The sequence below is a fragment of the Malania oleifera genome, chromosome 7 (assembly GCF_029873635.1).
Source record: "Malania oleifera isolate guangnan ecotype guangnan chromosome 7, ASM2987363v1, whole genome shotgun sequence".
Classification (NCBI taxonomy): domain Eukaryota; kingdom Viridiplantae; phylum Streptophyta; class Magnoliopsida; order Santalales; family Ximeniaceae; genus Malania; species Malania oleifera.
This window is the reverse complement of record NC_080423.1, coordinates 27682779-27701327: the sequence shown is the minus strand read 5'-3', so window position 1 is coordinate 27701327 and position 18549 is coordinate 27682779. Positions and strand designations below refer to the sequence as shown.

The following is an 18549-nucleotide window of genomic DNA, read 5'->3' as shown; positions in this document are numbered from 1 at the left end:
TCCTTATTATTGAATTTCTTCTAGTTACAATAAGACTTATAGTTGTGTCCTGCATTTTTGTGAACTAGCGAAAATATAGATGATAATGAAATTACAATCAATATGAGTACAAATATTTTTACATAGTATTAAAGTGTATCGTACACTTATATAAAATATATGTATAATATTAAAAAACATTGTTTGGCACAAAATTATTGTGATTTATAAGAGGATGTGTAAGACTCGTTGAGTGTACATTAATAATTGGTATAGAGATGAAGCTACAAAGGAATTAAACAATGAAGTTCGCACTTGAAGACTAAAAAGTGAGCTTGAAAATGATAATTAAATAAAATAATTATAATTAATTTATATTTTTATTATGATATTTTCTAATTTATATTCTCTTATATTTTATTATTCTAATCATGTTTTTAATCACTATTAGATTCAAGGACAAAATAAAAAGTTCAATTAGGTTTTCAATTTATTTTACTTTTAAAAATATTAATTAGATTGCTAGGGCTTAGTATGTTCTTATTTTGTTTTTGTTTTTGTTTTTTTTTTTTTTTTGATAATTTTTTGTTGTGATACCAACTGGTTCCTAGGTGAATCAAAAGTTTAATTATTTTTTAGAAAAATTGAAAAATTATATACAAAGTTGAAAACTAAACTGCTTCACACAATTGAATTTCTAAGGAGAACAACAAAATTAAGCCAATCAGAGTTTTACATCTCAAAAAGTCTTCCATGATGGACTTAATAAAAGTTTATGCTTGGTCCAATTATATGTCAAACAACAAATTGCTAATCTAAATTTAGGTTTTCATTGTTTAATTTTTTTAAAAAAAATTAAAAATAGGAATAAGAGATTTAAGTCTTCTTTTCTTCATGTTCTTTTAGCTACCTCGCAATAAAATTGAGAAATTAGCAATTTACCATCGTATAAGACAACCTCAAAACTAATCTCTATGTTCCTTTTCATTCTCTCTCTCTCTCTCGTGTCTGTGTGTGTAATGATTATGTAAATATATAGAAACAATTTCAAATTATCTTTTATCCCAAATCCTGAAGCCTGGACTCTAACGTGTCCTACACTTAAATCAGTTCATGATAAAAATTTAAATTAATTTTATAATTAAGGAATTTAGTTGTATAAATTTAAACGAAACAAATTTTTATCATGCAAATGGACAAGTGTATAGTTTCAAAGTAGGATAAGTTGATTTTTGAGTAGTGATCAGTTCTTGTTTGCACAACTTAGTTAAGATTTTTGAAAATTAATTTTTTTTTTCCTTCCAATATTTGATGATGATAAAATTATAGATCAATACATCAAGCCATAAATCAATAGCTTTTTGCAGCCAGAAGTGTCAAAAACATCCAAAGAACCTTTCCTGCACTGTATACCTCAACAGTGTCTGCAGAAAATGCCAGCAAATCCATTTTTCACTATACTAAGGAAATTTCTCTCTCCCTAATTATGGGAGCTAAATACCAGTTCAGACCAATGGCAAAATGTAGCTCCAAGCTGATCCAACTATACTCTGGCAGTAGACCTTCTCATGCCGGGCAGCGCTTCTCCCACCTAGTTCATGCTGTTCACCTTCAAGGCTGGCAACCGTAGTTTTAAACAATGGCCGCGACCATTACGTAATGCCATTATGTAACAGTTTTTTTGGGTTACCAATACTTTTACACACCCTGAAATCGGTGGGAAGAAAAATCACAGCTGTAGCTATGGACTGCGATTGTTACATAAAGGCCACTATGGCCCTTACGTAACGGCTACAGGACTGTTACACCAAAAAAATGTTAAAAAACTTTTTCCCTCTCTTTTATAAATCATTCTCAATATACCATGCAAGAGGAGGAAAAGATTATAATGAGGATGACAATGATACAAAATTTACTATTTCTTAAAATACTCACAAGAGATGCATTAATTAACAATTTGAAAATATTAACTTGTCGGGGAAAATATTTTATTTTGATAATATTAGTAATTTGATATTTATGTTCTATATTTTTCAACTTCAACCTTCTTCTTTTCTAGTTATTTTATATTTGTATTATTCGTATGTCTTATGTGTCTAATAGATTAATGGAGTGGATGATGTATTTTTTTATTAATTAATATAGCACACATAAGAAATGATCACAGAGAAGAACAATGATAAGTATAAAAACGCGAACACATGTAATTTTTCTATCAATGGTGGTTTAAAACGAATGTAAATTTGTTTTCCTTACCTAATAACTTAGTCAAAATAAAGGATCCAAAATATACTAAAACTCTTTCTAAGAAGGGTTAAAAGCTTAAAACATGCAAGTATGCTAATATTCACAAGGTTGTGTGTGCTTGAAAAAAATTGCTTCCTGTTATGTAACATCCGCTACTCCGCTTCCTATTACACCCGTTACCATTACGTTATGCTACCCACTACCGCGATTTAAAACCATGCTGGCGACCAGCCTTTTGTGCAGCAACCAGTACCCCACAGCCATCGAGCTTATCAGCCTTCCCTCACTCTCTCTTTTCCTGCCACATCATTTGCAAGGACTTGAGCACAAACCACCCCCTATTCTCGGCCTTATAGGCAAATAGGCCTCCAACGTTGTTGACAAGACCGCTGCTAAGTTGGCTGCCACCTCAATGGTGTTCATTGCGTTGCTGTGTTCCTCTGGTGAGCCATTGAGAAATGAAAATGACCATCAAGGTGTTGTTAGAGAGGTACTTAGATTGAGGGGGTGGTGCCTGGACAAGCCGGTGGAGGTAATTAGGTATGGGAGGGAGAGGGGCATTTATTTGGGAGTTCTTACTGGAGCTTGTATTATTGCACTTTGTTGGCAAGCTCTTGCTTGGAGAAGCAGTTAGTGGCGGGGGGAGGTTGCCAGAGCAGAGACGGGAGAGGACAGAGATCTCTGTGTGATGCTGGTGTGGTGGATGTTTGTTTTGGTATGAGGGGGTGGATTGGTGAAATTGACAGTTGGTGTAATACGATATGTGACAGATGCATCAGGCAAGATGGGGGAAAGGAGGTTAGCATGTGGGAGGACACTGCAGCAAAGGGGCAACAATAGTAAAAATGGAAAAAAAGAAAAAGCACATGAGAAGAACGAAGAAAGTTTCCATGGGCATTAACATCCACACTTATATATATATAGACTAAAGCAGTCACTGGAACGTTGTTGTTGGACATTTCACCAGTTTTTTTTCTTAAATTATGTAAACTGTTCCTTTTCCCCTTATATCAATTGGAGGTTAAATACTAGGTCCAAATTGATCCTTATTATTTAATTTCTTCTAGTTACGATTAGACTTATAGTTGTGTCCTTGAGCACAATCTGTGGTTTTTAAAACCAGATTGGACCATTCTGGTGGACCAGTTTTACTAGGAACCAGCCCCCTTTCGGTCTAGCACATATAGATCAGACAATCCGTGTGGGGCATGTGCGCCATCAGTGGTAATTGTGCAGCAATGATATTCCTGCTCCTGGTGTTGGTGGATTGGGGGATGGAGATCTCAGTGGTGGTGGTGGTGGTTTGAGGAGAAAAGGCCCGGAAACTAGGGATTTTGAATGGGGAATATTTTTCTGGTTCATGGGGCCTCAAGCATGGTCAGACGGTGAAGAAATTTGGGGGAGGGGCTGATTGGAGATGTTGATTTCCAATGGCAGTGAAGGTTTGCAAATGATGCTTGGAAAGTGGTCTCGAAAAATGAAGGGGCTGCAGCTGTAGTTTTCTTGTTATTTTCTAGTGTGATGAACAGTTCTACATTGAACTGAGTAACTGTAGACTCTAGGAAGGAGAAGGAGAAAGAGGAAGAAAAGAAGAAGATCAAAGATGGAGAACACAAGTTGGTTCATGAATTCTGGAAGAAGAGAGAAAATCAAGGGGTCATGCTTGCCCAACAATCCGTTGCTCTCGTTCCCATAGAAGACTCCTTGAGAGAGCTTATAGGCTGCTCAATTTCCATAGGCCAAACCCTTAATAGAATGCCACAATACACTGCCCAAGAAAGGCATGTGATGTTAGAACCCTTGATAAGCGGATCTATCACATACATAGGATTTTTTTTAATTGTAATATTAAGTTTTTGAAAAACATTATTATCATCAACTTAAGACTTAATATTTGAGTACAAAAACTAAAAAAGTATAAAAATATGTTCAGTCTATTCAATAAAAAAAATGCATTCTGCAATTACGCTGGCTAGGTTTTTATGTTTTGTAATCACTTGTAATCAACTTATTTGCAATGCTATTAAAAATATCTTTTTTTGACCAACAAATAATCATTTATCCATATCTTCCAATTTGCAATCAACACAAGAAAACCCTCATTTCACATCCAATTTTGCACTTTTTTTTTTAATAAATATTTTAAAGCCCCATTGTTTCAATGTTAGTAACTGCTGCTTTAATTGTGTGAAGACAGGTCTTGAAGTCAAAAACTAAGTGCACAAAGAATGTTTTTTGTGATTTTTGTGGGGGCTATAGCCCACACTGATTTGTATGTAAATTCACATATGCATCTATGGGGCTCTGAGTTGCTCTTGAAATCTCCAAACAGTCCTCATGGATGACAAGAGGCTGTCTCTGAGCTCTTGTGCTTACTTTTGTGTACAGTGTGGTACCAGGTGTGCCCATAAAGAGTTCTTTGTGCCATTTTACATGAAGTCTGAGCATCTCTAAAACACAAACACTTCGACAAGGGGGAAGTGTTGGTGTCCAACATGCACATGATGTCTGAGGATCTCTATAATACCGACACTTCAACAAGGGGGAAGTGTCACTGCTTGACACGTGTTGGACAACAAACTCCTCCGACATGCATCGGACACTTCTCAAGAGTGTCAGACTTATATTTATTTGTGGAAGTGTGTTGGGCACTTGTATGGCACATCAGGCATTATTATTAGAAAAATAGTGAAACTCTTGGGAACCATTTTATAACATTACATTTTGAGAGATTTTTTAATATTTTTTTAAAAATATTTATTGTCTAAATTAAGCGAACCTGTTGCATCGATCACATTACCAAAATTTTTTTGCATCTGTCAATGAAATCTCCAAAAAACAAAATGAGCAAATTTATCGACATTTGATGCAAATTCAATGCTTGACTATTTTTTTTGAAGGATCATAGTTCAGTTTATGTAAAATTTTAAATATATATTTTCGCTGTTATGTCTTGAATTTATAATATTTGATGCGTCAACATATCCAATACTTATCTTGTCCGTGTCCGTCAGAGCTGAGGATGCATACTCCATTATTTGCAAGAATACCATCCCCATATAATTACAGATGCCACTAGGCCACCCTAACATTAAAGGGTTGCCTGCAATGCCTTCATGGCTGAATCCATGATGTGTGCAGATCAATTTCCCTTCAAGACTTGATTGTGGTTTCAATGCCCCTTGTGGCTTCTCCCACGTGACCCACACAAGTCATGAACAACTGGAATATGTGACCATGAGACCTTGTCATGCTCTTGTAGGCTGCGGATGCTGGATATGGTCCAAAACATTTTTGCTAAGTTGTAGATGTCTCTTTGCAGTTCTTGTGTCATGTTTTTAACTATTTTGTGCCTTTGCATGTCTATATTTTTTTATACCTTTGTCCACGCTATGTAGCTTAAAATGCCCTTATTTTTACACTAATCCAAAAACAAAATGAATATTATGTAAGTGAATATGTAGTTAAAGATCAGAGATGAGCTAGAGCTACTCTAGCCAATCTTCTGTGCATATTCAGATTCCTCTACAAAGAATAATTGATTTAAAGTGAATTCTAACTTGGGTCATCACATGTTCAATTTCTGCTAGTGTTGTTGTACATGCATTTTGGTCACACTGCGTTTCCATTGATACTTTAGGGAGGAAAAAAATTGGGAGGTGACATTTAATTTATATTTTAACTCTTGCATGGCCCTTTTATATTAAGGTTTAATATGTTACTTTATTGACCTCCTAATTTGTTGGAACAAATGATAACCTTGGATTCCTGTTGATTCAGTCCTATTGTTAAGGGTATGGGCATCCTACTGGCAGCTTTTTTGCATGTACTACAACATTGTTTTGTGGAACACAAGTAATCTGCAACTTCGTAAAATAATTTTGGTCAGGGATGAATACAAGGAGTTTGAGAAGTTAATCCAGGAGGACTTGCAGGAGGTGGATGACCGTTTGGAAGAAGAAGAGGTGTGGGTTACTGCCTTATTAACACAATTTTGAATCTCCATTGTAGATGCTCATGCTCTAAACCTGGTTTTGCTATTGTAAAATTGCAGTTTGATGCTGCTGAAACGATAGAAGAGGCTGAGTCTTTGGAGCAGAAGTAAGTGCAGTCTTGCTAAAATCATTTTACTCATGTTGGTCTTTTTCACAAATTTGGCAGTTCTTCCCTATTGCTAATTTCGACACTTTTCATTTCCTTTTCCCCCTCTTACAGGGTCTATCGGGAGAAAGTTGAAATCTTAAGGAAAAAGAAAATGGAGCTAAAGGCTTGTAGGTCTGCCACACTCGGCAGAGGTCCTGAGGTCAATAAAGAGTCCAAAACTGAAGAGTCATCAAGCGATGATGATAGCGATGAGAATTTCATAGTTGATTGGCGAGCTAAACATTTGTGAATGAACTTTGTGAAGATGTTGCAGTGTTGTGAGTTCACATGCAAATGCCCATCCATCGCCATTTATGGAGGTCAGTGCATTGAGTTTGTGCGCATGAATATTGATAACCGGGCAGTTTACTTTCATATAGCTGGTTTCTGACTTTCTGATTGGATGGAGTTGACAGAACAGATGTGACCTGTGAGATGGGTACTGGTATTTGGCCCATCTACTGTAGAACCAGCCCCAATTTCCTATGCTCGAGTCCCTCCACCTCTCAATAGCCCTTGAGCCATAGCAGTTCATTTCCAGTTTTATGCATAATCACAAATGTAACTGTTAGGATTGGCTTCTCAAAAAGCTTGTTTAACAGCTATTGTTTGTCACATTTTTGTTGATTTAGATGAGGTTTCGGTTCAAATGTTCTCTTTCCTTGGGTTTTACGAGCCTATTTCCAACAGAAAGCAGGCTAAAAAATCATATCAGATATTCTAACATGCATATATTTTTATTACTCTAGTTGCCCTACTTTTGAACGGTCTTGTTATTGTGGCTGATTTTCCAGTAATACTCTGTAAATGCCTTGTCTAGGAATGGAAAGCATTTGTTTTCTTGACAGCCAAGGGACTTCAAATTTACGTAATTTGGGCATTCTCTGATTCATGTCCGTTTCCCATTAACTGCCCATTTGGCAAAATTTCTATAAGGCAAAATCAGAAATAGAAACTAAATAAAAACAGAAATAAGAATCGAAACCACTTATTTTCTTGGTTTAGCCCCTAAAACTGTAAACTTAAGAATTTGTTTCGTTCTGTTTTTAATTCTGTGTTGAAATGCTGTGCGCAATTCCAATCAGATACAGACTAAACTAACCACAATTGCTTCATACCGAAATGATTGAAAGAAAAAAAAAAAAAAAAAAATCCACGGGTGTTACTATAGTTCTATTACTCATTTCCTTGCCTAGGGATTATGTAATAATCAGCTAAAAGAATTTATGAAAAAAGCTAGATGGCAATTGGTAAAGCTTGGTTGAGCATGTTCATCAATTAAATGAAGCTCTGCCTGTTCTTGGAGTTAAGAGTGAGGTTTTCATGGATGGTGTTTGCTGGCACAAACATGTTAGGTGTGATGTAGGCCGTCCTGTAGAAAATATTAAGGAGAAGGTGATTATAAGAATGGGATCAAATGGGATTCTGCCTTGCTTTGCGTTAACCAATTCTCAAAATCACAGCAAGAATGAGATGAGGGGAGCGTCGTCATACTTGAGGACACGCCAAGTGAAGATTTAATGCCAGAGGAGGCATGAAATAGACACCAAGATAATTATCTGTATACTCATCGTTGAACATTAATATAATATATTTCATATCTCTTTTCTAAGAATTTAATTATTTTTGACTCATTCACATTCTTGGATTGGCAAAATATTTCAACACAAATGTACTTCACAGATTTTGTCATCGTAAATATAAATAGGGGAAAGAAATGGATTCTTTCAGTAGGCTTTTGATTGCTGTAAGTAAGAAGAAACCAGAAAATTGGTGAACTCAAATTAATGCTGTTTTTGTTAAAATTCACATCAAATCCCAAGTTAGAGTGGCAAAACAAGCCGTTAAGTAGAGACTAGAGAGAAATACAGAAGTATCAGATACTCTCGGAGTCAGAGCAGAAACAGTAAGGCTTCAATAAGAGGCCCAAGAGTCAGATGCACCTCATTGGGAGGCCCACCTTCTTCCTTTCTTACCTTTTGCCCCATTTTTCTTTTCTTTTGTTTGTTTAATTTTCTACTTTTACAATTTGCTCACTTTGAAAGATAAGTGAGAGTAAAGGAAAGGAGCTGACAGGAAAGAAAAAAAAGAAGATAATATTAGAGAAAAGATAAGAAGAAGTGGATAAAACTTGATTGCCATTTACAATCTTTGATTTAGGGAAGGAAAAAAGGTGAATCCTTTTCCACATTTTTCCTCTCAACCTCTTTTTCACTCTGTTTGTGAGAGTCAAATAATATAATAAAGAGAAGCTCATTATTTAAAATTTTCCCATCTATCACTCTTGTTTAATCAAATACTCCCTTCTTTTTGATTCCTCTAATATAGAAGAAATATCTTGCCCCAAGTCCTTTCCTCCATAATGCTCCAATTTTAGGTTGAGATGGCCATTGACAGTAAACAATCTAGCTTTGTGGGAGATGCTGATTTGCAAATTGTTGCTAATTAAGGTAACGAGGAGGCTTGCATCTTAGGGACATGATGATGTAGGACTATGACAACAAGAATGTGATTCATTTTAAGATGTGGAACAATATGGCTAGGGCTATGTTTGGTTGCAACTGAATGGTTGCCAATGCAACAATAGTATTGTTAATGTAATCCTTCCCTCACTTACCCTCTTTATCCAATGCATGCACATGCATATTCACACTATTTCTTTGTTTTTTTTTTTTTTTTTTGCAAATTTGAGAATGTTGAATAGCGTAAGCTTGTTAATATGTATGGGATCTTGGCAGTCATGAGGGTTTTATGATGTGATGATTGGGTTGGAGTTATAGGAATAAAGTATATAGCTAGAAATTATGGAAGAAGGCCTAGGCTTGGGTGACTACTTACCAAAAACAATGGATCTCCGCAAAGGGGGTGTAGTTGTGATGGTCAGTTGATTGCTATGGTCGTGGAGTTTTGTTTTTGCAAAGAGACGGTCAAAGATAGTTGCAAACAATATTTATGGTGTAGAATTTGAGTTCCTAGCTAATCGACATTAGATTCTGGTCTCGGGTGTGTGTCGACGGATGGAAAATATTATGCATGGTGATCCCCCTTGTTGCAGCCAAAAATTGAACGACCTTCACGATCCCTGATCACGACCACCTGAAAAGAGAAAAATAAGTAAGACTTGGAGGACCCGGGGTGTACTCCGGGGGATCGCTCCGATGCCTAAGTCAGGGATTGACTTGAGAAGTTTTTTATGCAATAGTAAAGTAGAGTGTAGAATGAGATACCTTAACCTCTTCTCTGAATCCCCATTTATAGTGATGGAGTTTGACCCAAGAGTGATGTACCATTTATTAGCGAATTATGGCGCAAACGTGAATCGCTCTAGTTGTTATAACGTTAGCGTAGATTGCTCTAATCATCATGGAGCTGGCGTCAATTGCTCTGCCTGAGCAGTTAACTTAGGTGGTAATTTCCCTTATCAATGCTGGGCTCTAGTCTCCTTTGGAAGCCAGCTTCAAAAATTCGAAACTGAAGGGGGGACAACTGATATACCTCAAATATATCACTTACCATAAATCCAAAGAAGACTAAAGCCCAGCATTGATAAGGGAAATTACCACCTAAGTCAACTGCTCAGGCAGAGCAATTGATGCCAGCTCCATGATGACTAAAGCAATCTACGCCAACATTATAACAACTGGAACGATTCACGTTTGCGCCATAATTCACTAATAAATGGCACATTACCCTTGGGTCAAACTCCATCACTATAAATGGGGATTCAGAGAAGAGGTTAAGGTATCTCATTCTAAACTCTACTTTACTGTTGCATAAAAAACCTCTCAAGTCAATCCCTGACTTAGGCATCGGAGCGATCCCCCTGAGTACACCCCAGGTCCTCCAAGCCTTGCTTATTTATCTCTTTTCAGGTGGTCGTGATCAGGGATCATGAAGGTCGTTCAATTTTTGGCTGCAACACCCTTAAACAAGATGGTTAAATTAGGGGTGAAAAAGACTTGAGAAAATATAAAAAATAGAAAATGCGGAGTGACCACCTTTATTATTATTTTATACCGAAAACAATTAAAAAGGTCTACGGTCTAGAGAAAACGAATTTGAGAGTACATTTATGTGTAAGAAAGGTAATAAACCAACCATTCTAAGGGGGATTAGCCATCTAGCACCCTACAACACCTGTTCGAAGAACTGTGTGTGTGTATGTCCTAATTAAGAAATAAAAAGGAATATGAAGAAAGGAAGAAAAATCCCCTTTTGGGTCATCCAATGAAGAATCGCTATTCAAGAGTCCAAACAAGTCTAAAAGTCCTAACATACTCTTGTTTGAAAAGGAGAATTTGGCCTCATAATATCCTAAGTTTTGAAAACAAGAGTTAAAATAGAAGAGATGATGAGAAATGTTTTGAATGATGGCCTTAGATTTAAAGATGACTCGTTCCTTTTGAGTTATAATTTGGGAAATTCAACATAAAATTTTTTAATTTCAATCATGGATTGGATGAATGGATGGGATTTGTGATTGCCTTTTAAACAAATGGGGAATTGTGACCCCAATCTAATGATTGAAATTAGAGAATTCAATGTTGAGGGAGTAGAAAATTCCTGATTGACACCAAACTTTATTGAAGAGTTGAAAACGCCAGATTGATAATCGAGGTTTAATGCTAAGATAAGGTCCACTAATGACAGATGATTTTAAAAATTCCCGATTGATTATTAGGATTTTAATGCAAAAATGAGTCATCCCTTGATGGAAGGTTTGAAAATCTCTAATTAACAATGAGAGTTTTAATGTAAAGATAGGGTTAACCCTTGATTGAAATTTTGAAAAATCCTTGATTAGCAATCAGGGTTTTAATGCAAGGATGTCAACTTATGATTGAAGATGTTAAAAATCCATGATTGACAATGTAAAGATAGAGTCAATCCTAAATTGAGGATTTGGAAATTCTTAATTGAAAATTAGGGTTTTAATGCAAAGATAAAGTCAACTCTAAATTAAGGATTTGAAAATCCCTTATTGATAATCAGGGTTTCAATGTAAGGATTAAGTTTATTCTAGATTGAAGATTTGAAAATCCTAGAGTCAATTAGATTTTAACACTTTGAATTTAGTCAACTCTCTAATTGAAGGCTTTGAAATCTTTAATGTTCCAATTATTTTGATTGAATTGAGTATTCTTAATTAGGACAATAATCATTTATAAAAAGAATTTGACATTTTTGAAAGAGGAAAGTTTCAATTTTGACAAAAAGGAAGTTTTTATTTTATTTTATTTTTTAAGTTGTTAAACTCATCGTCGGCCATTCAAGGAAAGAATTTGAAAAGGGTTTTAAAAAGGAATAATTTTGGAAAAGAATATTCCAAATTTCCCCTAGCATCAATCTCGTGGTAGAAGCGTTGACTCTATTCACCCATATGGGTTTAATGGAGTGCACTTGTCCCTTACCTAGAGTTGAATAGGGAGAGAATACCATGCGGTGAAATCCTCCTTGCTATCCCATCATCAGCCAAGTTGAGAGATGACTCACTCTGAAATGAGCAGCGCAAAGGCTATTCCAAGTATAGAAGTTATGTCATGTAATAATTAACTCAAAAAGCCAGTTCATCTCTTCAGGGAATGCAAATCGGTTTTAAACTTGCGTAAAATAGAAAGAAGAAATAAAAAAATAATTTTACTAAACACAGTTCAGATTCGTAATTCTGGATTTTTGAGAGTTTGTGACTAAATTAAAATAACACATAACATAAACTAAGAATCTAACACATATAAAATAAATGACAAGAAACGAGTAACGGTAAATAAACGATAGGAAAATCAACAAAACTAATATTTCTACTCAACGATCCATCCACACAATAAAGTAAACAATAATAAAATTAAATAAGTAAAATAATCTTACATTTAAACATTTAGACAAACATTTAAACAAAGAAATAAATTCTACGTTTGAAATTTCGGACAAAAAACCAAAGATGAAAACTTTGTTATTCAAATTAAACATTCAACCATAAAATTTTTAATTAAACATTATCTCAAAAAAATAAAAATAAACTTAACCTGATCAATAACTTAAACAAAAATAGTACTTAATCCGACAATAGATTCGAACAAAATTAAATTAAACTTAAATTTCAACGATGACTCAATTAAAAATAAACTCAAATAGATGCTTAAACGGAAGCTTCAAAATAAACTAAAATTAAATATTGATTTAAAAAAAGGTGAACTTGAACAAAAAGTTGGAATAAAAATAAACTTAAACAATGTATTTAAAGAGCAATAGAAATTAATCTAATAAAAAGAAGGTTCTTCAGCATTAAAAATAAATTCCACTTGACAATAAAAATAAGATAAAAAACAACTAAACTTAACAATGAAGTTTAACCCAAATAAGTGATTAAAATAACATTAAAGCAAAAGACTATAATGGTAAATGAGAAGAGAGAGAGAGAGAGAGAGAGAGAGAGAGAGAGAGAGAGAGAAGAGCTGAGGGATGAGAAGAAGAGGCCGTAGAGTGCTTCCTCTCCAAAAGCTGCCCACGGCTCCCAATCCCCCACGAAAGAACACTCCAAAAACCTACTTTAAAAAAGTAACCTTAAAGAAGAAAGCATAAAAAACTAAAAAGCAAAACCAAACCTTTTAAAATAATTATTCCTTAATCCTTTGACTTTTTCAACCCATCCAAAAGCCACTTTATTTCCTTTAGATTTTAGCTCCAGCGCATGGCAGCCAGCCCTCACGTTTTGCATGGCCCATGCAAATCAATAATCCAATACACGGCCCAGCTCCCAAAAAGCAGCCTATGGTAACTTAACGTCGATTTTGACCTTAATACAGTTAGTATTTCTTAAAACTTAAAACATAAAAGTTATATAGATTTTTCTTGACGTTCCACAACATCTTGAATCATCTCAATCGGAGTTCGGATGAGAAAGTTATGCTCTGATTACGAAAAAATGTCGAAACTGTCCGTAATCGTCAAATTAGCTTCGTTTTGCACTTAAGGCATCCATTTAAATCATTTAATTCTTTATCCTCCATGAACCCTACATACACAACTCTTTCAATGAAAAGCCACGATCCTCACGTGCATGACTTTCGTATGTAATTTAATTTCAACGTTGATTCCTGAAGATCACCTGCAATAATAAAACATAAATATTCATCAATTTATGGATAAAATAGAATAAAAATTTAAACATTACAAATTGAGCTCAATGTTAAATTAGTAAAAATAATTAGGAATTTAATTAAAATTATAATTTTTAATTCATGATTTTAAATGTCTAATTACCCAACTTTAACGCGTAATCACACTCCCAACTAACTTTTTGTTTGTCTCTAACAAATAATGTGAATGCATTCAGACTAGGACATTAGCAACCATAATTCCAATACTTTTGAAAACCACATGCCATGAAATATGCGTAATGAGTTTAGAAATACAAGAAATAGATTAATACAAGTTATGTATCAATTGAGAGATTTATACACCATTTAGTAAATCAACCAAGATAATGGAGTGTAACAAAACTCGCATACATGAGAATAAGGCTAGAATTTCAAGATTGTCTACCAATAGACATTAATGGTTTCAATCACAACAATTAATCTGAGATAACCACATGATTTTACTCTAATTCAAAACCATTGTAGTGGCGGCTTTCACACTATTACACTTTAAAAGGCACCCACTTTCTTATTTAGTTAGGTCCCCGATAACAGATAGCCGTTTCCAATGCATGAACGTACAATGGTGGCTTTCATGCACACTTTAAAAGGCACCCACTTTTTTATTTAGTTAAGACCCCAATAATAGGTAGCCCTTTCCAATACACAATTGTTTCCCTTTTCTTTTTCTTTTTTTCTTGTTCTTTTCTCTCCTTTTCTTTTCTTTTTGCAATTGATCCTCGACTTGTTTCTTATTTCCATTTGCTTCAAACTTTTTTTTTAAGTCATTAGGATATGGTTTATTAGAGTCTCAAACAACTGAAGTATACATCAACCAAAAATGACCTAAGGTAATTTTTCTAAGTCTTTTGACGTGTGCAGTGTGCGTAGCTAAACTTTCAACATCCTTCCCTTAGTTGCAACTAAATGAAATGAATAAAGTTCTATTTTGATTTAAACTCTGATTTGCACTATATCCTACATGTTCCATGTCTTCGAAAAGAAAAAAAAAAAATTTTACGATGTAATGTTTACAAATAAGGAATTCAGCATGCTCTAAGCTCAATAACAGTATTTCCCAAAGGTGGACCTAACTGACATGCAAACATCTCATTCAAATATCTCATTAAAATTCTATCACATGACAACACACAATATCACATGCAAATGCTCTCTCCCCCCCCCCCCCACAACTAAAATGTAGCATTATCCTTAATGGTTGAAAAGGGAAGCAAAAGAATGATACAGAGGGAAGTAGAAGCGTACTTGGGTAGAGAAGTAAGGGAAAAGAAAAACTAAAATTAAGGAAAAATTTACCTTAAAACAAGCAAAAAATAGAACAAAATAAAACGAAATGAAAATAAAGGAAAGAAAAACATCAAAGTATGTTTGAGGGAGGCTCAGGAGGAATTTCATCTGATGGGTGTAGATTTATAAATTGAATTGGCAAGTCTCCAAATTTGAGTCGCCACAATGAATCATTTTTGTTACTTGCATAGAAATTAGCCTCAAATAAATCATTGTTCTTCAAAGTCGCAAGCAAAACATATGTAAGTTGACTTTCTTATTTTAACAAAAAATGATCTTTATTTAGTATGTTTTCTAGGGAATTCACTTCTTTAAGAACCATTCTTTGAGGAGTAGATGTTGGAACAATTACATTCAGTGCTTTAGAAACATTAACATCAAAATTTTTATGTGGTTCCTTGAAAGTTGAACTCTTACCATTCTACTCAACCTCCCTATCTAGTGTACCAGTGTAATAACCCCAAAAAGGGTTAAAGAAGATTAGTAGAGTTATTTTCAAAATAATAATAATAATAATAATAATAATAATAATAATAATAATAATTAATTAATTAATTAATAGGATTAAAATAATAATAATTAAAATTTTATTTTATTTTTTATAATAAAATATATTATTATTAATATTAATTAAATATATTATTATCATGGCAAAATTGGCGCAGCCCCCCTCCTTATCTTCTTCTTCTTCTTCTTCTTTCTTTTCTTTTCTTTTCTTTATTCTCCTGCAACGCAACTCTGCAAGTTCTCTCTCTCTCTCTCTCTCTCTCTCTCTCTCTCTCTCTCTCTCTCTCTCTTCATTCTCTCTCCCTCTCTCCATGATTTCATGACGGATTTTCGCCCGATCGAAAATTCGAAGATACCGCTGGACTTCATTCTCTGCTGCTGTCATTTCTATCGGAGCGGATCAGTGGTAGGAGTGGTGTAGGCGTATTCCCTGGGGTAAGCCATTTTTCCTTTTTTCTTTAATTTCTTACAAAATATAAGCTCAATTGACGAACGGACACCACCACGAGAATCTAGGGATGATTCTCTACAAGTCTAACGGGACAGAATTCTCGTGGGGGTGTCAGGCCAAAACCCCAAATTTGGGGTGCGGGGGTTATTAAGGGCTTATTTTTAATTAATTAGCATTAATTTAGAAATGCTAAAATATTGAGCATCTGGGGCCAAAGTAGGATTTTTGGAATTTAGGGCCCGGGTGAGCTTTGCGGGTGTAATTTTGGGACCCATAGGCAAAATTTAGAAAATTAAGTGAGGGTGTTAAATAATAGTTTAAATATTAATTTGAGGTATATGGAGCCTAGGGAAGGCTAGATGAGTATTATTTTGGAGAAATAGATTAATTAATCTGGGAAAAATGTAAATTGCAGGAGTGAAATTTTGGGCGCCAAGGGCGTAGGATTTGGGATCCTAGCGAAACTCTCAGTAAGCCAAGTAAGGGGAATAAATTATAACAGTCTTTTTATAAAAATTATGGGTTGAGAAATATTTTAAATGGCGTATGTTATTTTACCTGAAATTTATTATGATATAAATATCAGATGAAATTTGTGTGGCATATGATTTATATTGAGAAATGTTTAAACTGAATTTGATGATTTACCCTGTAAAATATGTGATACTGAAATGTGTTTTAATATGAGAATTGAAATGTGGGAAAATGATGAAAGTAAAATGTGCAAGAAATGTATTTCCTGAGAAAATGAAGAAATGTGAAATATGGAAATGTGTTTTGAGAAATATTGAGTAATTGTGAAATAATATATGTATATGATAGTATGAGATGAAACGAATTATGAACTGAGAAAATATCATTTAAATGATGAAATGTGTTGAGAATATTGATATTGAAATACAAGTAAATGAAATGAAAATATTGCAATGTTAATCCTGCAATATGAAAGTGAGAAATATGGAAATACATGAAATATGAATGATAAAATGTCAATACCACATAATGATTGCGGGTATGTGGTGGTAAACCTTGTTGGATGGTTATGATATTGAGCACGGTACCGTTACTAGTGTTGTTAGTGCAGCCACACGGACTCTTGGAGTGTGTGGCGTGACAGTCGACTGTGCCATTGTGTAGGGTTGTTGGGCCCCCTAAGTCCGGATCAGGGTTATAGGTCGGCCAGTCGTACTACGAACGCGATATGTGATATGATATTTGATCTAATCGGGTCGGCCAACTGCGGTTAGATCCAGCCTTCAGGCCGCACAACCTTAACCATGAGGGGAAGCATGGCGTGTATAAAAAGATCCTCAGGGTGGCCATAAGTTACAAACACGATGTTGGTATTTGATATCGAGGATACTCATGAGCCGGAAAGTAAAGTGGAAATGAAAAGTAAAAGAATGATAAAATTGGATAAAATGATAAATGAAAGAATGAATGAAAATTGAGAAATAAAGAATGATAAAATTGAGAAATGAAACCGCGTGAGTTAATAATATAAATAATTGAGGCGAAGTGAAACTTTCCGCCTGAGGGCTTACTGAGTAAGGTGAGTGCCCTGATAGGTATCAGATATGGCCATACTCGGCTGCATAACGTGTTAGGGCAGAGGGAAGCTACCTGTATGGGCGGGGAACCTTCCCTATTCTCAGGAACTTCGCTGGTAAATATGTGTTGGAAATTATTGAATTTGATAAATGATTTTAAAGCTTACAAAAGAAAAGCTTGTGTTGTATATCTATATGATTATGAGAATGTGTATATCAGTGTATTTTCTCATATGGAATGATGATTTGAAAAGTAAAGTATATTATAATTGTACTCATATGGCCACACATTGTAAATAATTTATTCCTTCTTACTGAGATGTGTCTCACCCAAATGATCTAAATTTTTCAGGGGACAGAGATAGGCCAGGTGGTAAAGCTCCATGATCATAGGGAGCTAGGACCCTGATATACAAGGTGAGTTTGGACTAGGGATGTGTGATTCCCTAGGGTTGTATTGTTTTTGGATATGAGATAGTATTGTGTATATGTGTATATGGATACTTTGGGTATTGTATTTTGACTTATATGTGTATATTGTCTTCCGCTGATAGGTTGTATAATAAAATAACTTTTTACCCGATACCTAATGCGGGTCGGGTCGTATGAATGATAGTAGGATTGTTGACGTGGCCGATTTGTGGATTTATGACGTGTAATTATTTATTATTATTGGAAAAAAAAATTGTACAAAAATCGGGGCGTCACAACCAGTCACCTTACCACTACGGAGATTTGTTTCGGTATTGTAATCCTTGATATTTACTCTAGTAGGGAATGAAAGTTCCATGGCTATCAATCTCTGAGGATAAGGAACCATAGGTCGGTGCTCCATACTTGTCTCGGCCTCCACATTAACTAACTTCTTTAATTCTAGGCTCGCTTCCTTTGATTTTTTTTTGGCTTCATCTATCTCAATTGTACCTTCAGGTGTCGGGACAACTATTTTTCTATCGATAGGTATCTCGACTCTGGAAACTTCTTTTCCACTTCTCAAAGTACTAACGACCTCCTTATCTCAAGAGAATCCCCTAAGACATTATGTACTTGTTGCTGTTGTTGCCGGTATACTTGAGGATTATGCTGAGGTTGTGCCAAAAATTTCCCTATTTCTAGGGTATTCAATGTCGTGCTCATCTTAGTTAAGTTGGTGCTTATCTCATTGATGGCTTGAGACGTCTAAATGTTAGTTGTGGTCTGAATTTGCATAAATTTATGAAGTGTATTA

At 34.9% G+C, this 18549-nt stretch overlaps 1 protein-coding gene across 6 annotated transcripts in view; it reads left to right on the top strand.

The window, feature by feature from the left end:
* The window catches only part of LOC131160405 (protein ABA AND ROS SENSITIVE 1), a 38908-nt gene extending 31796 nt beyond the window's left edge, over positions 1 to 7112 (top strand). For 2 of the 6 annotated variants that reach the window (XR_009138033.1, XR_009138031.1), the window contains exons 5-8: positions 6116 to 6191; positions 6281 to 6327; positions 6442 to 6689; positions 6791 to 7112. Coding sequence is in view for 2 of the 6 variants with exons in the window: in XM_058116065.1 (XP_057972048.1) it covers positions 6116 to 6191; positions 6281 to 6327; positions 6442 to 6619 (301 nt within the window). In the remaining 4 variants the exon portion in view is untranslated. Of the gene's footprint in view, positions 1 to 6115; positions 6192 to 6280; positions 6328 to 6441 lie in introns of all 6 variants that reach the window. The other 4 variants (XR_009138032.1, XR_009138030.1, XM_058116065.1 and 1 more) reach the window with 2 other exon arrangements.
* Positions 7113 to 18549: the final 11437 nt, after the last annotated feature.